General features: G+C 42.4%; 1 protein-coding gene across 1 annotated transcript in view; it reads left to right on the forward strand.

The window, feature by feature from the left end:
* Positions 1-21,379, forward strand: part of LOC111141448 (protein tyrosine phosphatase, receptor type T) — a 706,124-nt gene that overhangs the window by 591,013 nt on the left and 93,732 nt on the right. Inside the window, exon 16 of the mRNA XM_022494012.1 lies at positions 16,398-16,585. Coding sequence (XP_022349720.1) covers positions 16,398-16,585 — 188 coding nt within the window. The remainder of the gene's footprint in view (positions 1-16,397; positions 16,586-21,379) is intronic.

Raw genomic sequence — 21,379 nt, forward strand, 5'->3', positions numbered from 1 at the left:
GAAATTCCCTTAGAGAGATCTTCTAATCCATTGCTACTGAAAGTACAGGTCCATGGACCAGCTGTATCAGTATCACTTGGGAGCTCATTACAAATGCAGACTTTTAGGTCACATTCCAGGCCCTCTGAACCACAATCTGCATTTTATACTATCTCCAGATAATGTGCATTAAACTTTGAGAAGCAATAGTCTAATCCAACTCCTTGATTTTAAAGTTAAGATCCACAAAGCTGGGGCACCTGGATGGCTCAGTCAGTTAAGCATCTGACTCTTGGTTTCAGCTCAGGTCATGATCTCAGGATCCTGGTATTGAGCCCCATGTTCGTTCCACACTCAATGAGAGTCTACATGAGATTCTCTCTGTCTTGCTCTCCCTCCGCCTCTTTCTGTTCCCCTGTGTGCATGCATTCTCTCTCTCTCTCAATGAATGAATGAATAAGTAAATTCTTAAAAAAAAAAAAAAAAAGATCCACAAAGGTGAAAGTAATTGTGCTAGACAATTTAGTGCCAAAACCAGGATGAAAACTCAGGTCTTGTAACACCAATACTGTGCTATTCCCATTCTGTTAATGCTCTGTTGTCTTAGTGGTTTATTATATCTACAAACTGCTTAAGTATCTGGGGCATAGTTTGAAATGGAGAAAGCAGACTGCTATCCACCCAGTACAATGGTAAACTCATTTCAAACAGCTGTTGCACATTTAAATTTCCTCTCCCAGACAAGTTTAGTCATTTCATTTTCTCCATCTTACACATCAATGAAAGACAAAGTCACCTGTCAGCCTGAAGATTGTAAAACCTGTCAAAATCGAGTTTTTCTAGTTTGGCTAAGTATTACTCTGCAACTATTTTGCATACTTTTGTCTTATTACGATTTTGATGAATGAGAGGGAGAAAATAAGACAAGTCATGTTTTTGGTGTCAGGCATTATTTAAGGTTTTTTTTTTTTTTTCCTCTCATCACACATCTTCCTATGAGGATGGGGGTTTTGGAGTGTAGTGATACATACACAACACCAAATGCTGGGCTGGCCATTTTTAGGATGAGCACAACTGTGGGGACAATGAGAAACTCCAGGTCATGTCCAGCCCAAGCTGGAGTTAGAGGGAAGCTGACAGCCTTCAGTATTAGAGAAGCACATTGGATGTGGGTATAACTAAAATCACCAGTAGCCTATCTGGGGAAGAAATGCATTTGAGGTATATGTGGCTTCTTTGTCCCTGTACCCATCAAGGTTGATGGAAATGAAGATCTTGCTATTCTCACCATTGATGTAAAAATGCATGAGAGATGAACCTTGAAAACAGGCATCATGTCTATCAGCAAGTTGGAGGATGGATTTTAGAGAGGCAGGTATACTTAACAAACAAATATTTACTGAGAAACTGCTAGATCTTAGAGATACAGCAGGAAACAACAGAGATATGGCACCTGCCTCCATGGGGCTTACAGTCTAGAGAAGGATACTAGACATTGAATAATTTTACTATTAATTATTCAACCTATAACCTAATTATTGTAATTCATGGACCTGATATCTGTGTTCAGGAAGATGCATTGTGATTCATGAAGGTGATATTGTTAGGATCTAAGACAATACTCTCAGATGGGGAGAGAGGCAGACAGGAATGTTTTCCTTGATATCTTCAAGCATTCATCAAAGTTAGTAGTTTTTTGTTTTTTTTTTTTTTAAGTAAACACCCATCTGCTACTCATCACCTAAATTTTACTATTAACATTTTTACTTTATCACCTATTTCCCATCATTGGTCTCTCAATCCCTCTTGACTTTTTGTTCATTGCAAAGGAAATTTCAGACATTAGTACACTTCCTTTTCCCCCAGTATTGCACTATGCATATCAATGCAATGCAAGGCTCCATGTGTGCTCTTTTCTTTTGAGGTGAAATTTACATACAAAGAAATACACAGATCCTAAGCTTTCAATTCCATGAATTCAACAATTCCATACACTTGAGCAACCCAAACCCCTAATAATACAAAGGCAGGGCAGGAAGACCTCTCATGGCCATTCCCAGTCAAACCCTGCCCCCACTCCTCCCAATAGGTGACCATAGTTCTGTTATTTTTCCCTACCATGATCAGTTTGTCTATTCTAGAAGAGAAAGTGGCTTTTGAGCTGTGTTCTGAAGGATGAATAGGAGTCCACTTGGCCTTGGAAGGTTCAAGAGGATTAACCATTCCAGGAGAATAACACATCATGTACAGTTTCTCAGATGGACAAGAATGTGCATGTCTGTGACCTAGAAAGCACAGGGCAGAGAAACATAGAAGGGGCAAGTGAGAGAGTGGAAACTAGACCAGTCAGAGCCTTGAGGCCATACTAATAATGATCAGGAATGTAGCGGAAGGACAGCCCATAAATGGGTTCAGCAGGGAAGTGACATGCTCAGCTTTGGACTTCTGAACAATACTCATGCCTCACTGTAGAGAGCAGAACATGGAGAAAGAGGAGGGGATTCAAGGAAGTGTGAAGACACTGTTTCAGATGTTATGGAGAAAGAGAGGGGTAGCATATATGAGGGTCCTGGCCATGTCCATCCCTTCTTTAGTGCTGACCTCAGATGTGTTCTAACAACTATAAATCACAATGTTTGGTTTTCCCTTTCTATCTTCATTTTTCAGCAATATCATCCAGAAAGCTTTTATGGAAACTGTGGTTCAGAGAAATTAAGTAACTTGCCCAAAGTCACAAAGCCAGTAAGGGGCAGTGTCAGGTTTCTCGCTTAGGTGTGTTTTGCGAAGTCTATACTTTTCACTACTTTGCTCTCTTCAGGGAATGATGGGAGTTTCTCAGCCTTTCTAATTGGAATCATTCTTCCCTCATTATATCTGACTCTTCAACCACTCCAGAATTTTCAAGGTGGAAGACTGCCCCAGCTGGTAGCAATCCCAACCAGCTAAGGTGTACTTTGAGGATAAGTTCATCATCTATAGCCCAGATTTTCTTTTAAACAATGGTTTTGGGATGGGGGCAGGTGATCCAACATGGCTCAACCAATACCCAGTTTTATTTATTCTTATTTATGCTGGTTGTCACTGTACCAAACACAGAAATGACCTGCAGGAGCCACCTGAATTTTCTCGTGCTTGCAGCACAATCCCTCTGTGTATAACATACATCCTTCTTCATACAACCCCAGTCTTTCCCTCTGCTCAAACTCCTCCCCAAAGCCATCCGAACATCACCCTTTTTTTTCATGTCGGCAAGAATATCAAAACCATGCTATTCACTTTTCTTTATTATTTCTACTTCAAGTAACCAACCAAATGTGTTCTTCAAAGTTATTTTGAATATTCTATTTACATTAACATGCTAGAGCCATATACGGAATTTCTTGCTGATAATATTAAAGAACTTCACAATAATATTGATCTTTCCAACATTAAGTGACCTCATTTTCTTCTTACTGATACAGGTGCCATTCTCGTCTGACAAGTAATACACTGCCCAGAAACCCATTCTTTCCCATTCTTTCCCAGCCAGTTTTTCTACCCTACTTTATCATCCATTTACAAAAGTGTTTAGATACATATCTCATTATCTGTTTATGTGGTATTTTTCTGCTAGTCAAAGTTCAAGTGGTCTGTTCCTTTGAAACAAAACTCATCACAGGTCCAATCCTCTGACCCACAGAAGAGACTCTGAACAGAGGTCTCCCTTCCTAACTCTGGCCCATTGTGGACACTAAGTCCATAGACTAACAATTCACTTCTTCCTTTCCCTCTAGACCGCATAGCTGAACCTTCCCACTGTATGATTTACAAAAAACAAACACAGTGAATCCAATCACTGGTCACTCAAACAGAAAAAGACTGGTGGCTCTTAATTAACAGGGCATGGGTCACAAGAGTAAGGCTCTCATGTAAATGACACATTCCAGCCTTGAGCAGTGCACAACATGAGGAGCCACTGTGGCTGCCCTGTGGGCCTCTGGGCTAAAGGAGCACCAGGAAAGGTTTCACCGAGAGATCCTTCTTTTTTTATTAGTGTGATAGTCACCCAGGGTCCAGTAACCAGCCTTCAGCCCAGAGACAAGAGAGGAACTCAAAGGCTAGTGTCTTCTTATGTGAAGGACCCTTGTGCCCGCTTCTGCATTTTGGCTGGGGTAGTACTCACAGAAGTCTACATATGTGATAATACTGTATACAAGGAAACACACTCATCACACCCAAGTGTGTAGAAAATGGGTAGAATCTGACTACACTCAGTGACTGTGTCCACATCGGTTTCCTGGCTGTGACAGGTGCTGTGGCTGTCCAAGATGTTAATGTTGGAGAAGACCACGGGGAAGGTATCAGGGACTTCTCCGTGTTATTTCTCAGGACTGCATGAGAATCTACAATTATCTCAAAATTAAAACTTCGCACTTAAAAGAAGCTGGTGCTCTGGCGGTGGGCTGGTACAGGACTTCTGGCCCTGGTCACATCCATCCATGTCTTCGGATGGGCTTCCTGGTTTTCCCAGGCGTTGACTCACTCACCGCTCCAGCATGCGGCAAAAGTACTCCACCAATTTCTAGCAACTGCCAAGTGGCTTACTTGTGTCTCTTTTTATTTTTTCCCCTTAATCATGTTTGGTAGAAGTTTGTTTCTAATGTATTGATGTTTTCGAAGGAAAGAGCCCGCTTTTGCTTTTCTCCAGCCTCTGTGTTTATCTTCCATTGTGTTCCATTAACATCTGTTCTTATATTTATTTACTTATTTTTTCCTTTCAATGACTATGTCTCATCTCTCGAAGTGAAGTTTGTGCTTTTCAGAGCCACTCCACCTTTTCTCGTGACATGCTGCACTATTGCCGCCGTTCCAAGTCCTCCTGTTTTCTCTTTAATCCCTCTAAATGTGTTTATTTGATGGCCTCTTTGATTGCTGTGTTATTTTCAATTCTTGGGAGGCATATTTCTCCATGTGCCACATCCGCCATCTCTCCCCTGTCTTTCTTTAGCTTGTCTTTCTTTACATTTTATTTTTTCCCACTCTGAGTTCATTGTTAGTGGAAGCGGTTTGGTTCTGGGGGAATTCGCGTGTCTCGGATTATGAAAACACCTCCATACCCTGGTTTCTCATTTGCTTTTCAGGACAGAAGGTTTTATAATGTTGGTTTCTATGTTTGCAGTTTGATACCATCCAAGTCGTCTGAATTGTAGACCCCAGACCCATATAGTAGAGGTCTGGGGTTTGCTTTATTTTGTTTTGTTTTCCCTCTGTTGGAAATCTGTCCATTCACATTTAGATATGCACATCGATGCTTGAAATTAGATCCTTGACCTAAGATCAAGACTAAAATAGTATGTGTCAATTATCTGTGTATAAAAGACAGAGCAGTTGTTAACACTCATATTCCTGGTGATGTATCAGTCATCCATTCCTTTTTCTTGGTGAAATTTCAGATTTTGGCCAAGAATTTTTTTTAAAGATTTTATTTATTTACTTGACAGACAGAGATCACAAGTAGGCAGAGAGGCAGGCAGAGAGAGGAGGAAGGAAGCAGATTCCCTGCTGAGCAGAGAGCCTGATGTGGGGCTCCATCCCAGGACCCTGGGATCATGACCTGAGCCAAAGGCAGAGGCTTAACCCACTGAGCCACCCAGGTGCCCCACCAAGAATTTTTATATCAGAGTTTTTTAACCTATGTTCTCTTTAAGAATTCATTTTTGTAGCTCATCCTTTTTTATTCATATTTGTTTTGGTTTTACTGATCCTATCTGTGTTTAACTGGCTTCGATGTTGAATGAATCCATTATCTTATAACATGATTTCCTTCAATATCACAGGGTTTTTACTCCCCTCACCTTAATTCTCCACCTCCCCAAGCCTCTGGAAAAGAATCAGCACAGGTGTACTTTCTGAATCTTTGAGTAGCCAGGAATGTCTCCTGGAGCCTCACAAATGAAGAAACAACTTATGTCCATGTACAATTCGGGGGGTTCACGGCCTTTATCCCTCAAAAACTTTCTGGCATTGAAATTTGGGCAACAGAACATAGAGTTAGCTTACTTTCTTTTCCTTTCTAGATAACCATTTTTTTTCCAGCCTACATGTTTATCTAAGTGCTCCTTCATCCGTAGTATTTAAGCAGAAGCATCAGGAAATTTGCTCAGTTTTTAAGTTGTACACAGAGAACTTTTTACATTTGAAGACTATGGTTTTTATTCTGCCAAAGAGCTGTTTTTACAAATATCCTTTATTATAGCTTCTGTGTCATTTATTCTGCTCTCTTCTCTAGTAACACCAGTTATCTGTCTTTTCTGTGCCTGTTTTCTGTTCTCGGAAAATGACTTTTTGGTGCCTGAACACATGAGCGTGCATGAGCAGATAGGCACACAGGACATGGAGGCCTCCTGGTTCTCAGGTATAACCTCCGGTCTCTGCCTGTTACATATTCTCATTACAGACTCCAGTGTCCACTTTAATAATGCTTCTTGCTTTCTGCTTTCCCTACAATCTTCCCTTTCCTCACCCAGCGAGTTTTTTTACCTAGTTGCTTCTTGATCCACATTTTGAAAAATCTGTTCTCATTCGTCTTTTGCTTCCTTTATTCTTCTGTGTTTTCTTGGATTTTGTTTCCAACAAAATGCACACAATCTAAAATGCATTTCTGTTTACTGATGTGTAGGTGGAGATACCGGTAATGGGGGGAAAAAAAACAAGAACAAATTGGTTTAAACAACAAATCCTTGTGTTCGCTCACAGAACTGGAAGGCAAGAGTTCGAGCAGGCTCCAGGTTTGGTTGAATGAGATGCCGGAGAGTGTCATTAAGGACGAAGTCCTGACAAGCTCCCCACTTTGCCATGTCGTGTTGGCATTGCCTATAGCTGGACTGTCCTCATGGACATAGGCTTGCTTTAGCAAGTCCAAGCATCAAACCCACAAATGGTATAATGTCCAATGGGAGAGAGGGGCCACCGCAATAACCTTAGAAGTAAGAGAAACTCTCCGAGAAGTCCCTTAATAGAACGCCCCTCCTATCTCACTAAAAATTTTTTAAAAATTGGCAAAGAGGTTAAGAGCACCTGATCGGCTTAAGGACATCAAGATTTACTCCTAGATCTGGGAATAGGGTCATCCACCTGAGTCACATGGAAAATGTGTGGACACCTAAACTAATTTGAGGGCTTTGCTGGCAAGGAAGAAGGTAGGAGATGGTGGTTAGGGAAATAGTCAAAACTAGTGGCTTTTTCTCTTTTGAAAATTATGTTTTTCTCAGCCTTCAGAGTGTCATTCTCCTTATTTCTAATATGGTAAATTGTTCTAAGACCATGTTGTTTTGTTTCTGTTTACTTACCTTTAAAAAAAAGGAGGAGAGATCTCTTCAGGACTGGTGTTTGCTGCAAACAGAACAGGCAGATTCTCATGGTTGTCCTCACTACCCCGATAGCGGGAACGCTTTTCCTGTGGTTTAAGCAGGAAGAGTAATTGATGTTCGGAGGCCCCATCCCTCTGCAGACTGTCTGACACCATCCCTCTATCTGATATAACCACTGTGGAGGATGAATTCATGTTCTCCCCACAAAGAGGAGGATTGATCTCTATCAGAAGGAGCAAGTGAATCCAGAATTCACCTTCCCCATGGCTGTTCCTCTCCCAGTTTGTTTTCCCAATACTAACTCTGCTTCCTGGGATATAAAGGTCTTTATCCTCCTTATTTTGTCTTTGCCACATCAGAGACCCCTGTGAATGTGATTGAGGAGAAGAAAGGGCTCAGAGGTGCCCAACCCCCCATATTTGATTGCTTAGTCTTTGATTCTTCGAGCCCAGAAAAGGAAATTAGAAAAAGGTGAAGCATGTATTTTCTATCCTTCAGACTAGTGTTACTTCAAGTAACTATGTGTATCAGTGTCAGTTGCCAAGTATATAATGTCCATTTCAGCTCGGCAAAATGTGGCACAGTGGGGTGGCCTTGTACTTACTATTAGTTTTACAAGTTCAACCCTATGCATTTGGTTAGAATTAAGAGAGAGAAGGTAGAAGAAAATACAGGAGAAAATATTTGTGGCCTTGAGTTAGGCAGAGATTTCTCAGACAAGACAAAAAAAAATAACAAACCGTAAAAGCAGATAATTGATAAATTCGAATGATCAAAAATAAAACTTTTTTTTAATTAAAGAATTTTTAAAATTTCTTTTCAGTTCCAGAATTCTTTGTTTTTGCACCACACCCAGTGCTCCATGCAATACGTGCCCTCCATGATACCCACCACCAGGCTCACCCAACCCCCCTACCTCCTTCCCCTCTAAAACCCTCAGTTTGTTTCTCAGAGGCCACAGTCTCTCATGGTTTGTCTCCCCCTCCGATTTCCCCCAATTCACTTTTCCTCTCCTTCTCCTAATGTCCTCCGTGTTATTCCTTATGCTCCATAAGTAAGTAAAACCATATGATAATTGACTCTCTCTGTTTGACTATTCCACTCAGCATAATTTCTTCCAGTCCCTTCCATGTTGATACAAAAGTTGGGTATTCATCCTTTCTGATGGAGGCATAATACTCCATAGTGTATATGGACCACATCTTCTTTATCCATTTGTCTGTTGAAGGGCATCTTGGTTCTTTCCACAGTTTGACGGCTGTGGCCATTGCTGCTGTGAACATTGGGGTACAGATGGCCCTTCTTTTCACTACATCTGTATCTTTGGGGTAAATACTCAGTAGTGCAATTGCAGGGTCATAGGGAAGCTCTATTTTTAATTTCTTAAGGAATCTCCACACTGTTTTCCAAAGTGGCTGCACCAACTTGCATTCCCACCAACAGTGTAAGAGGGTTCTCCTTTCTCCACATCCTCTCCAACACATGTTGTTTACTGCATTGTTAATTTTAGCCATTCTAACTGGTGTAAGGTAGTATCTCAATGTGGTTTTGATTTGAATCTCCCTGGCTAATGATGATGAACATTTTTTCATGTGTTTGTTAGCCATTTGTATGTCTTCTTTGGAGAAGTGTCTGTTCCTGACTTTTGCCCATTTTTTGATGTGATTATCTGTTTTGTGTTTGTTGAGTTTGAGGAGTTCTTTATAGATCTTGGATATCAGCTCTTTATCTGTAGTTTCATTTGCGAATATCTTCTCCCATTCCGTGGGCTGCCTCTTTGTTTTGTTGACTGTTTCCTTTGCTGTGCAGAAGCTTTTTATCTTGATGAAGTCCCAAAAGTTCATTTTCACTTTTGTTTCCTTTGCCTTTGGAGATGTGTCTTGAAAGAAGTTGCTGTGGCTGATGTTGAAAAGGTTACTGCCTATGTTCTTCTCTAGGATTTTGATGGATTCCTGTCTCATCAAAAGACACTATTAAGAAAATAAAAAGGAGAGCCTCAGACTGGGAGTAAGGACTTCCAAAAAATATATATGATAAAGGGCCTATATCATGATTACAACTCAATAATAAAATAACCCAATTTAAAAAAAAAAAATGGGCAGAAGATTTGAACAGACTCCTCACCCAAAGAAAGAAAACAAATGTCAAACTGGTACATAAAATACACATATTTAAATGACAATGAGATCCTACCATACAACCACTAGAATGCCTAAAGTTAATAAAGCTTACCTAAAATTAATAAAACCTTACCAAACAAGTGTTGGTGAGGAAATGTAGCAATTGGAACAAATTACTGCTATTTGCAACATGGAAAAGCCTCAGAAGCCTCCTGCTAAGTGAAAAAACACGGTCATAAAACTCTGTATGCTGTATGATTACATATACATTTATATTCCAAAAAAAGCAACTGTTACAACAGAAAACAGAGCAGTGGTTTCCAGGTGCCATGCCTGGAAGGGTTATGACTATTTGTAAGGTTCATATTAGAAGAGAAGTTTAGTTCATCTACCATTCCATCGAGTGAGAGCACATCCCGAGTGGCTATGAAATGGGAGTATAGATCTACTGTGCCTCTGGGGTCACAAGTCTATACACTTTTCCTAGTTGAAGTCCAGAATTTGGAAGTACAGAATACATTTTTCTTACAACAGGGCTCCTGAACACAAGCCAACTACTTCATCTGAAGCTTCACCAAAGAAACTGCAATCTCTTTCAACTCCAGAGGGAAAATTCCCCTATGTTGAATCAGGCGAAAGGTGATTTTATATGATTTCAGAGATTTTTAAGAAATCTTGACAAAATGAAGTGTTCATCTTTATGCACATAGGCAGTGTGATATTGACATGATTAATGGATATTCCTCCCGAATTCTGATGCTAGGCTGGTTCACAGACTTCGATTTCAGTGCTATTACAAGTTTATTTTCTTGAGGCTTGACTGATATTTGGTAGGAATGATGCGGTTGAGGCATTGCCTGCTGGCAAGGTGCTACCTTGAGGCTTCTTCCAATGGATCCCATTTCATAGCTATAGCGACATTCTTAGATGGTGTTAATGGTCATCGCCATCTCTAATGCCAATTACAAATAAAGATCTTAGTAGCTTATCTGACATCCCATAGCTAGAAAGTTGTGAGGCCCATATTTGAAGCCAGATTTTGTCTTCAGATTCTGTGTTTTGACCCTGACACCTGCCGTTGCCACAGCGCCCACTGTGTTTGAGCTAATCACGTCTCCACTCTGAGCCAGTGAGCCAGCCTCATCCCCACCTCAAGCTCTCTCTCCAGGCTTAGACTCTCCCCTTTCAGTGAGCAGTCTCCAGATACTTACCCAACCACTCTTCATGCTCTCCTGCCCTAATGGGCACATGGATAGAGAGGAATTATGATGGATGAAATGAGAAATAGAGACTATAGGAATTTGGTTGGCTAGTGAAGAAATTCTGTCTGGACGCTGCGGAGGCTTCTGCTAAGATGAATGACTTAATCAAAGCTGTGTAGAAAGAACCATGGAGGCAGAAAGACCCATGAGGAACCTGATTGGAATAGTCAAGTCATGGGGACTTGAACTAGGGCAGTAGCAGCAGGAATGGAATAAGATATTTAGATGACCATGGAGTGTGTCATGAAGGAAAGAAGGAGAGAAGCCCTAATAGACTCCCCAGATGCCTCGCCCCCCGGTCTGAGATTCTCTAATGCCGAATGGCAGAGCTTGTCCAACATTAGAGCAGCTAATATTTCTTCATGACTTAACAGAAGCCAGGCATTGTCCACATGCTTGTGGGCGGTCTCTCTTCAAATCTTTCACACTGACCTTCCCTATGTTATAGATGAAGCCCTGAGCTCAGACATTGTCGTCTCTTGACCAAGGTCATGCTCATCTCGCAGGACATGGCCAGGCTGTTTTTAAAATTGTTAGGTAAATGTTTTAGTGAGCATGAAACAAAAACTGGCATATTGCACCCATGATTTTATGTTTTATTATCATTCATAATGAAATAAAGCTTAAAAATGTAGGACGTTGGTTTTTAAAAAATTTAAGACATACTCGTATAGATGTGCACTCTTTGGTATTACAGCTACGGACCACGTGTGGCTATATAAACTTAAATTGAAATTAAGGTAAAGTAAAAACTCAGTTCCTGAGTCACACAAGCCACATTTCAGTTGCTCAATAGCCACAACGGTCTAGGGGCTACCACCTTGAACAGTGCAAAGGTAGAACACGTCCATCATTGTAAAACACCCTATTGGGCAGTGCTGTGCTAGAGTTGCCTTCCAATAGATCGGATCTTTGACGTTCACTGTAACTCTAAATCAGCTCTCTTTGGCACTTGACTTGGCTCTGGATAAGTCTATGTCCACCTGCACCTTCCGCCAGTCACCTGTCGGTGTTGAGCCCTGGAAATATGGCTAGTCTGAAATGAAATGAGACTACACTAAAGTAAGTGCAAAATGCACATTGGATTTCAAAGCCCTAGCATGAATAGTGTTAAACAGGGATGGCTGGGATGGCTCAGATGGTTAAGCAACTGCCTTCAGCTCAGGTCATGATCCTGGAGTCCCAGGATTGAGTTCTGCATCGGGCTCCCTGCTCAGTGGGGAGTCTGCTTCTCCCTCTGACTTTTCCCCTCTTATGCTCTCTCAAATAAAGAAATAAAATCTTTAAAAAAGAGAGAGTAAAATATGTCATTAATAATTTTATAGTGACTCTATGTTGAAATACTCTTTCATGGATTGGATCAAATAAAATGTATTATTGAAATTAATTTCACTTATCCCTTTTACCTTACTTCATTGCTATAAGAAAATGTTATTTGTATTTCCCTGATGCCAAGTGACATGGAGCGTATTTTCATGTGTCTCTTGGCCATTTGCACGTCTTCTCTGGGAAAATGTCCCTTCATGTCTTCTGTCCATTTCTTGACTGGATCATTTGGTTTTTTTGGGTGTTGAGTTTGATAAGTTCTTTATAGATCTTGGATACTAGCCCTTTATCTGATATGTCATTTGCACATATCTTCTCCCATCCTATAGGTTGCCTTTTAGTTTTATTGACTGTTTCTTTTGCTGTGGAGAAGCTTTTTATCTTGATGAGGTCCCAATAGTTCATTTTTGCTTTTGTTTCCCTTGCCTTTGAAGACGTGTCTAGCAAGAAGTGGCTGCAGCCGAGGTCAGCTGAGGGTTACTGGAGGGGAGGTGGGTGGGGGGATGGGGTAATTGGGTAATGGACATTAAGGAGGGCAGATGATGTGATGAGTACTGGGTGTTATATACAACTAATAAATTCTTGAACAGTACATCTGAAACTAATGATGGCTAATTGAATTTAAATTTTAAAAAAGAAAATTTTAAATTACTTATATGGCTTGCGTTATATTTCCATGGGCCTCCAATAGACCTCTGCCCTATTGTGTGACTCAAATGCTAGTTCCCTTTTTCTTTCTCTAAACCTATGCTGCCCAGTACAGTAGCCATAAGCCACATGTGGATATTTAAATTGAAATGAGTTAAAATTAAACAGAACTTAAAATTCAGTTCCTCGGTTACATTAGCCTCGGTGACATGCTCAGGAGACATCTGGGGTTAGTAGCTGTCATACTGCACAGTACAAATATGGACCATTTCCATCATCCTGGGAAGTTCTATCAGACAGAGCTGATGCAGGTTGTACATAGTTGTGGCAAAAACCACAGAGGTGGGGGGTAAGTACCTAAAGCTTGAGAAACATTTCTGAGGTTCCCAGCTCTGCGGCACACCCCCCTCCCATCTCCTGGGCACCTGTCCCTTCCCACCTCTGTTAGACTTGTTTATGCACACCTTACCTCTTCTTTCCTGCAAGGACTATGGCATGCTTATCTCCCTCTGAACACACTTTCCTCCACCCTCCTGTATGTAAGTGGTGTCTAACACCATGCTTTGCACAATATAGGTTCTCAGTAAATATTTGTTAACCAGTTGGAGTGGCAGTTCCTAGCAACTAATTGGAAATATGTGGCTGCAGCTGGAGGGAGATCAATAATGACTGGTAACGGGGGGAATAAAAAAAAAAAAATAGAAAAGTCAAGTCCAGACGGGAAGGGAACTGGTAAGGGACAGTGGTGATGGGGGATGTCATATGCATCACCCACAATCCCCTGACAGGCAGCCACAGGAGTTCCAGGGGAATTCACAGGCTTTAGGCAACAGCTATAGAAAAGGTGCAGAAGACACCCAAAATATGATTATATAATAAATAAACATGCAAGACCCATGCATGGGAAGTTGAAATGGCATGAAAATTAAGGGTCTGGTGAGGAGAAAAATGAGCAGTGTTCTCTCCCTGGGCCAGCTGGTTTGAGTTACATTTTATGAGCAGCATGTGAATTCTAGCGCCCTTGTTGAATTAGCAGCCGAATCGCACATTACTTTTAAGGCTCCCTCTCGAATAGGAACATCATAATGTTTTTTAATTGGGGCTGATAAAAACGTAGCATTACTTGTAGGTTCCTGAGAGAAGTGAGTTGTGAAATTGGGTTTTCATTAAACCTAATGATGGGAAATTAAGTATAGTGCGTCTGGTGAAATGGGGTGTGATAAAAGGCATCACTTCTGCATTATCGGAGGTTAATAAGGGAATAGGTGAGGTAAGATACATTGGAAAAGGGAGTCCAACCTAGCTGAATTAATAAACCTTGAAAGCCCCTTGGTTCTGAGTCTTCATAGCATCATTAGCACCAGCGTTGACGTTATTACAAATGTTACAGCGATACAAGTTGTTAAATTTCAAATGCATTTGTTTTCCATTCCAGTGTTGGTTTTGCTGACACCAAGTTTACAGTCTGTCTAGCAATGTGTTTAGGGAAAATATCCATATTGGTTTGGGGAACATTTGACATCCTACAAAATTTGCCAGGTGCCCATTCCGAAGATGCCTTTCTCTGCCAGGGAGCCAGCCTCCTGGGCAATCCACACCCCAGGACCTTTGGGAGACCATGGGTCTCCAAGGACATCTGTCCCCATATGCGCTGGTGATTTAGGTGGGAGACACTCACAGGGTTCTGGGCACCAACTCTAGCTCTTGCTGTTCTGGGGATCGTGAAATACAGCATTTAGAGAAGCAAGCTCAAGTGCCCCTTCTCCATCCCCAGGTCCACCATAGCATCACAGGAGTGATGGTCCCTGGAAGGAGGCCTCATACTTATGACAGCTGGGACACCTGCAAAAAATATATTTATATTGTTTCTTTAAAGAGAGGAATTCTTAAAAGCCTTCAGCATCTTCCCACTGGCTTGGAGATTCTCACCCATTTACTGCCTCCTTGACCTACCTCTCATCATCTCTTACAGCTTTGCCCCCTCACATTTCCACCCACCACCTTCTCTCCATCCCAGCCTCCTTGCTCTTCCCTCGATGTGCTTGGCTTCTCCAGCTTCTGTTCTCCTGCTTCAGATGGTTCTTCTGGTCGGTCTGCTGTACCAGACGATCAAGTCTTGAGGGTGAAATCTGTGTGCTGTGCATTGCCAGTGCCTACCACAGTCCCTGGCACCTTGAGAGTGAGTTCTCAATAAATCTGACTCCTGATCCCACGGGTGTGGTGGAGGGGGTAGCCACACCCATGTTTGTAAAGCTCTACATTTAAACAATGCGGGTAAAGATGTGCTACCTCTTTCCTACAATCCCAGGAGAAGAAGTAAGCAGTATTTTTCTTCTGGGCAGTCAGGAAAGCTGTGCTAACGTCTCACCTGGGCCCTTCTCCCCTGTACGTAAACCTGTACACTCTAGCTCTTTCCGTTAGCAGTCCTTTCCTTGCTTGGAACAGTTTTGCTCTTGCTGTCACAAAGAAAATTTCCCTTTTACATACAGAATCAATGTCTGGGGGATTATTGTGACATGAGCAACAGACAAGCTAAAGGAAACATGAATTTTGAAAAGACGAGTTGCAGAAAGTCAGGAGCATATGCTAAAGCCTCCGGAGTAAACATGGCATGGGCTCAGTGGGGTACTTTGTGGATCCTGAAAATATTGGAGTGAGTCACATCAAATATGACAGTTCTCAACTTGTGCATGCCACACCAGGAGGGTCTAGGGTGTAGACTGTCTGTGTCTCTGGGAGGAGGTGGGAGAAACTAAGCCTAGATAGTTGTGAGAATGACGAACTAGCCCTGAAAGACCAGCAGTGTATGCTTGCCAGGGAGTCAGTAGGGCAAGGATGTGGTTGTTCTGGTCCAAGGGGAACGGGGGAATTCACATCTAGCCCCAGCAGGCTAGTTTCCAGGGTGGCCAAGCTAGCAGAGGGTAGTTAGAACAGCCCAGTGGGCATGAAGATAATTATGAAGCAGAGTACAGATCTTGAGAAAGGAGTTGGGGCATAGGACCCAGGCCTGGAAGAAGCAGCTGGCAGGACTAAAGGAAGAGGTTTGGGCTTCCTTACCTGCGAAGAAGGTTCACTGACACTTCTGGATCAAGAGTGTTAAATGACAGGGAAACTAGACCACAGGCAGAAGGTGATCACTGTTGCAGAGCCCACAGCTAGAGAAAGCAGCTGAATGGGTCAGGAGGGTTCCTGCTATCAGTTGGGGGTCCAAGACTGGTTTCAGTTCCTCTCAAGGATGGAGGCAAATGGACCAGGAGCAGACATGTGGCTCTGATCTCCAGACACCTGGGGCTCTTCTCACTTGCCGGCAGGCACCAGAGATGATTTCCAGGCATCCTCCTTTCCTAAAGAGCTTTCTGGCTTCTCACTTGTTCTGGGGTTGGCCATGATTAGCCAAGACCACACTTGTCAAGGACCAAGACAGACAGAGGACGATAAGCAACCTGGAATTTTGTCTCTGCTCCGCAATACACACCCTTGGAATAGAAACAAACCAAGGGCTGTTGTGTTCTTTGGTTGGTTTGTCTTTTTGATTTTCTAGATCAACTGCCACAGCCACAGCCACACGAGGGAAGCAGCATGTCTCTATTCTTCCTGCAACTTCATGATCACCTGTGTCCTGAATTAGTTTCCCCGCCCTGGGGGAAGCAGGGAGGACAGAGGACAAAACTCTCATAGGTGATGAGTGTTTTGCCTCCTTCTCTTTGAAGCAGATGGCAGCCGTGGGGAGCTGTCCCAGCCTACCCTCACGATCCAGACTCACCCCTACCGGGCTTGCGACCCCGTGGAGATGAGCTATCCCCGGGACCAGTTCCAGCCTGCCATCCGGGTGGCCGACCTGCTACAGCACATCACCCAGATGAAGAGAGGCCAGGGCTACGGGTTCAAGGAGGAATATGAGGTAAGAGACCAACCAGCATGCAGAGGTTTTATGGGTGCTAAATCCTTGCTACTCAAGGTCTGGTCCCCAGTGTCAGCATCACTTGGGGGCATGCTGGAGAGACACCATCTCAGTCCCCACCCAGACTTACTGAATCACTTTGCATTCATACCTTCCTGCCATAGGAAGACAGAATGGCTCAAACCCCATCCCACCTGTTCTAAAAAAAAAAAAAAAAAAAAAAAAAAAGCCAGTGATTTCTGGGAGACCTACTTGCTCATAGTCGCCTCTGGCCTTGTTATCTTGCTTCTGCTGTGTTCTCAACACCCATCCTACACCCCCCCACCAAGTCAGTATCACCTCTGGTGTCTGCTGTCTTCCCTCTCTGTGTACCTTCTCCTCACCCCTCCTCTCTCCCCAGAGCATCCCTAATGCAAAGGGCTTTGTGAGTAGCACTTGTTACTGAGGCTTGGGGAATAAGAGGGTTGCAGCAAAGTTCAGAAAATGCTTGAAAAGAAGTATTCCTGAGGTTCTGGTCTCCTGACACAATGTCTGTCCAATCCCTCCCAAAAGTCCTTTGTGGTGTCCTCAAATTTTCCTTTTTTTTTTTCTTCATCCCAGCAACCTGGAAAAGAATTCCTACACTCCCCTCACTATTATGCAGAGGAACTCAGCTTTCTCTGTCTCCCTCCTTTTGATTGAGACCTGGTCCATTAGACCTCACCTTTTGCAGAGAATGAAATAAAATAGGAAGAAAAACTCATTAAGATGTTTTCCTGAACTAAAGAAGACCTCATGCCCCTGGAGGAATTTTGCAAGCGTCCTCCTGAAACCAGCTCTAAAAACAAGCCTTTCTTTCTTTGATTCTCCTTTTCCTCTCTCTCTCTCTCCCTCTCCTCCTTCCTTCCCAAAATATCTTTCCAGCATCTACTGTACGCCAGGCTCCGAGTTATATGTACTAGTTTTTTGTGGGTGTTTTTTTTTTTTCACATGCAGCATGTGCCCCAAATATGCTTGCTTGAGTTACACTGTGTGCAGTGGGAACGCATTGACTCAGACTCTACACATTTGGAATTCTTGCTAATGCAGGCTAAGTTTATCTCTCAGACTATATTCTGAGAAAGAGCTTACCAAGCAGTATTTCACAAGCTGTGTGAGGTCATGAAATTGTGCTAAACTGGGGATCCAGACAGCCAGATTCCAACACAATAAACTGTGTGATATTAGCATATCATTTTGCTACCTGCATTTTAAGATTCTTTGTTAGTTGAATGGAGAGTTTGGATAAGGTGATTTCTAAGGGACCTATCGGTCCTAAAACTTTCTGAGCATATAAAACACGGTGGCAGGGGGCATATTTGACACATTTATGAGAACAAAAACGTTTATGTTGATGGGTGTGAGTAATGACCAGCTCAAGAGAACATACATTTAATTTCAAATATGGTCCAAGTTAAAGAGCCTTTTTCATAGGCTCCGTCTACAAATTTTGGAGGAGAATTGGGGTAATATTGGAGGAGGTGATCTCATCACCTTCCATCCCTGGGCCATATTTCCTAGGGGTTTTGTTGAATAGTCCCAGCCCCTGAAAGTGTTACACGCATGTGCTTCTGCACACCTATGTAGATCTACTTGGCGAGTGAATGTCAGGAGAAAGTGTGCTGTTGGCAAGGCACTTTTAGTGTCATGGTGGTCCAGTAAATCATTAGTCCTACTATTTCATTTGTTTTAAGGTTTGCATAGCATTAAGGGAGACAGATGACTTATCAGGAAGAGGAACAAATAGTCAAAGACCAGGAAACACTATTCTAGAACCTGCGTTCTAACATTTGAAAACAAAAATACAAATACATTTGACTCCTTTAGTGCATTTCTTTCCAGAATGATATCTTTTTTTTTTTTTTTTTGCAAGTATCCATCCCTGTGTGATAGGATTTGGGTTGATCTTTAAAATTTATTTTTGTGCCTTTTTGCATTTTCCAAACTTTCTGGCATGGAAACGGTCTACTTTTATAGTGAGAGAGAAAACAGTGCCTGTTGTTCCATCAGTTAGTCCCCAGATGGAAACACCACTAACTAGACTAACCTTGCATTCAATCTGTTCAGATTATATTAATCAGTTAACTGGGATGTTTAGCTTCTGGTTAACACAGTTTCTGATTAACTGGAGATGAATTGGGAAGCGTTACTTTATGGAAAGCTTTCCATGGTGTGCCTGTCCCCTTTCCTAGATTCTAGCTGGATATTGCTTTGATCCTCAAAGCTCCCATGATGTCTGGAATCTGTGTAATGGGTATATGAGTCACAGGTCTGCTTGAAGACTGTGCTCCTTTGTAGACATAAGGTTCCTCAGCCTCCAATCCTACTGTCAAACCAACATGCTATGTGCTCTTTCTTGCCTGTCTTTCCTGCTCAGGTTTTTTGTTTTATTTTGTTTTGTTTTATTTTTCCATACAAATGAGTGGGTTTGATAAGTTGACATACAAGTTGACCTCTCGGGGGTACTTGGCTGGCTCAGTCAGTTAAGTGACTGACTCTTGATTTCTGCTCAGGTCATGCTCTCAGGGGTTGTGGGATCAAGCCAGTGAGGAGTGGGTCAAGTGTGGAGTGGGTCACTGTGCTCAGTGAGGAGTCTGGTCAAGATTCTCACTCTCCCTCTGTCCCTCCTCCCACTCATGCTCACTCGTGCACTCTCTCTGTCTCTCAAATAAGTAAATCTTTAAAAAAAAAATAAAGTGTCTGAAATCTTGACAGGGAAGGCTCTAGGGCTAGGGCTGAAATCACGAGAGAGTGTCTTTACTTTCATATCTAGTGATTTCTGCAGGCTGTATGCTGGGATCTCAGTAGGATTGCTGGCTGGAACAGGCCTGGGCTTCCTCACAGCATGGTAACCTCAGGATGTTGGACTTTTTACATGGTAGCTCATAGCTTCAAAGGTGAGCCTTTTAGTGACCAAAGTAGAAAGTACATCATCCCTTGTGACCTAGACTTGGAGGTCATAAAGAATCACTACCACCTCATTGTATTGGTCATAAGCAAGTAATAATGGCCTCTATTCCAGGGAAGTGGAATTAGACACCTTCTCTTGAATGGACAGAGAGGAAGTTGCAGAACAGGAGATATTAGCAAATACAGTCTTTGGATGATACAGCCTCCCACACGTACCATGGAAAAAGAAAGAGTAGAGCAAAGGAGGGAGATGGTATATTCCAGGGACAGAAAGTAAGTGGGATTCCAATATTAAATAGGGTAGAAAGGTCATCCTTAATTAAAAGATAAGCTTTGAGCAGGAGGAAGAAATCTAGAGGAAGAAAGTTCCAGATCAGCGCAGTACAAGGAGGCCAAGGGTAGACTATAGACATGAGTAGAGTAATAGAAGATGTTATTGGAGAAATAAAGGGGGATTTGACCATGTAGTGCCTTATAAGACTTTGCAAGGACTTTGGCTTTTACTCTGAATGAAATGGAAAGCTACTGCAGAAATTTGAGAAGACAAATTACCATCTGACATTATTTTGAAATGCTCTTCCTAGCTACTGTGTTGAGAAGAGACATAGGAAGGCAACAGTATAATCAGGGAGACCAGTCATGAGGCCATGGCAGTAACCCAGGTGAGAGACAAAGGTGAGGCAGTGGAGGTGGTGAGAAATGGTTGGATTCTGGATATATGTTATAGATAGAACCAACAGGATTTCCTAATACATTGGCATGGCGTGTGAAAGACAGAGAGGAACCAAGAGTGGCTCCAGGGCTGTTATCTGAGCCACTGGAAGGATGGGGTTGTCACTAATGGAGATGGGGAAGCCACAGAGAGAAGAGACTTGGGGCCAATGGAACAACTGGGAGTTCAATTTTGAACTGAGTTTGAGATGCCTATTAGACCTGATAGTGGAGATGGATAGTAGGTGCTTGGATATATATTAGTATGGAATTTGGGAAAGAAGCCTGAGTTGGGGAGAAAACTTCAGGACTTACTGTCATATAGATAACAGATTATAGATTAATAGATTAATAGATTAATAGATTAAAGCCATAAAACTGTTCAAAGTCAGGAAGCAAGTGAGCACCGACAGAGATGATAACCAAGGACTGAGTCTTGTGGAATTTCAGCTCAATGTGTAAGTGCTCTCCATAGACTAGACATTGTACTAGGGTCTAGGAACTGGGAAGAGATAGAGCGCTTGCCTTCTGGGAGAATTTGAGCCTATTCTTAGACACAGGCATATAAACTGATCACTTTAATATCTTGGCAAAATGTCATAGTAGAGTGCTATGGGAACCCTTGGGTGGTGGCATGCATTCAGCCTAGCCTGGGGATGGGTGGCCACTGGCTTTCCAGAAGACATAAAGCCTAAACCAAAGCTTGAGAAATAGGAATATTCAGATGAAAGCAAGGAAGGGTGTTCTAGGCAGAGGGACTAGACCAGGTATGGTGTGGAGATATGCATGGAAGGTTGAGTGAAGAGAACCAGAAGAAGCAGAAGCAGTTTGGTACACAAACTATGTTTGGTGCATGAAGCATGGAGGGAGAGAGGGCTGGAATTATCAGAAGGAGTGGGCTGGGGTAGGGAAGCAATGCGACACTTGTCAGGCTAAGGAGTTTGGATTCTATTCTAGGGGTCATGCAGAACCATGGAAGGGAGCAGCATTTTTTTTTAAGTTGAATTAGCCTTTTAGATATAATTGTTTGGCATAGATCAGAGCAGGGAGACCAGGGGCAGGTAGGCAGGTAGGCGGCTGGGACACTAATTGAAGGAAAAGATGGAATTGCTCAAACCAGGAGACTGGGCCCAAAGCCCAGACAAGCCCACACAC

Source organism: Enhydra lutris, unplaced genomic scaffold, assembly GCF_002288905.1.
Source record: "Enhydra lutris kenyoni isolate GAN:26980312 unplaced genomic scaffold, ASM228890v2 scaffoldscaffold6, whole genome shotgun sequence".
Lineage (NCBI taxonomy): Eukaryota > Metazoa > Chordata > Mammalia > Carnivora > Mustelidae > Enhydra > Enhydra lutris.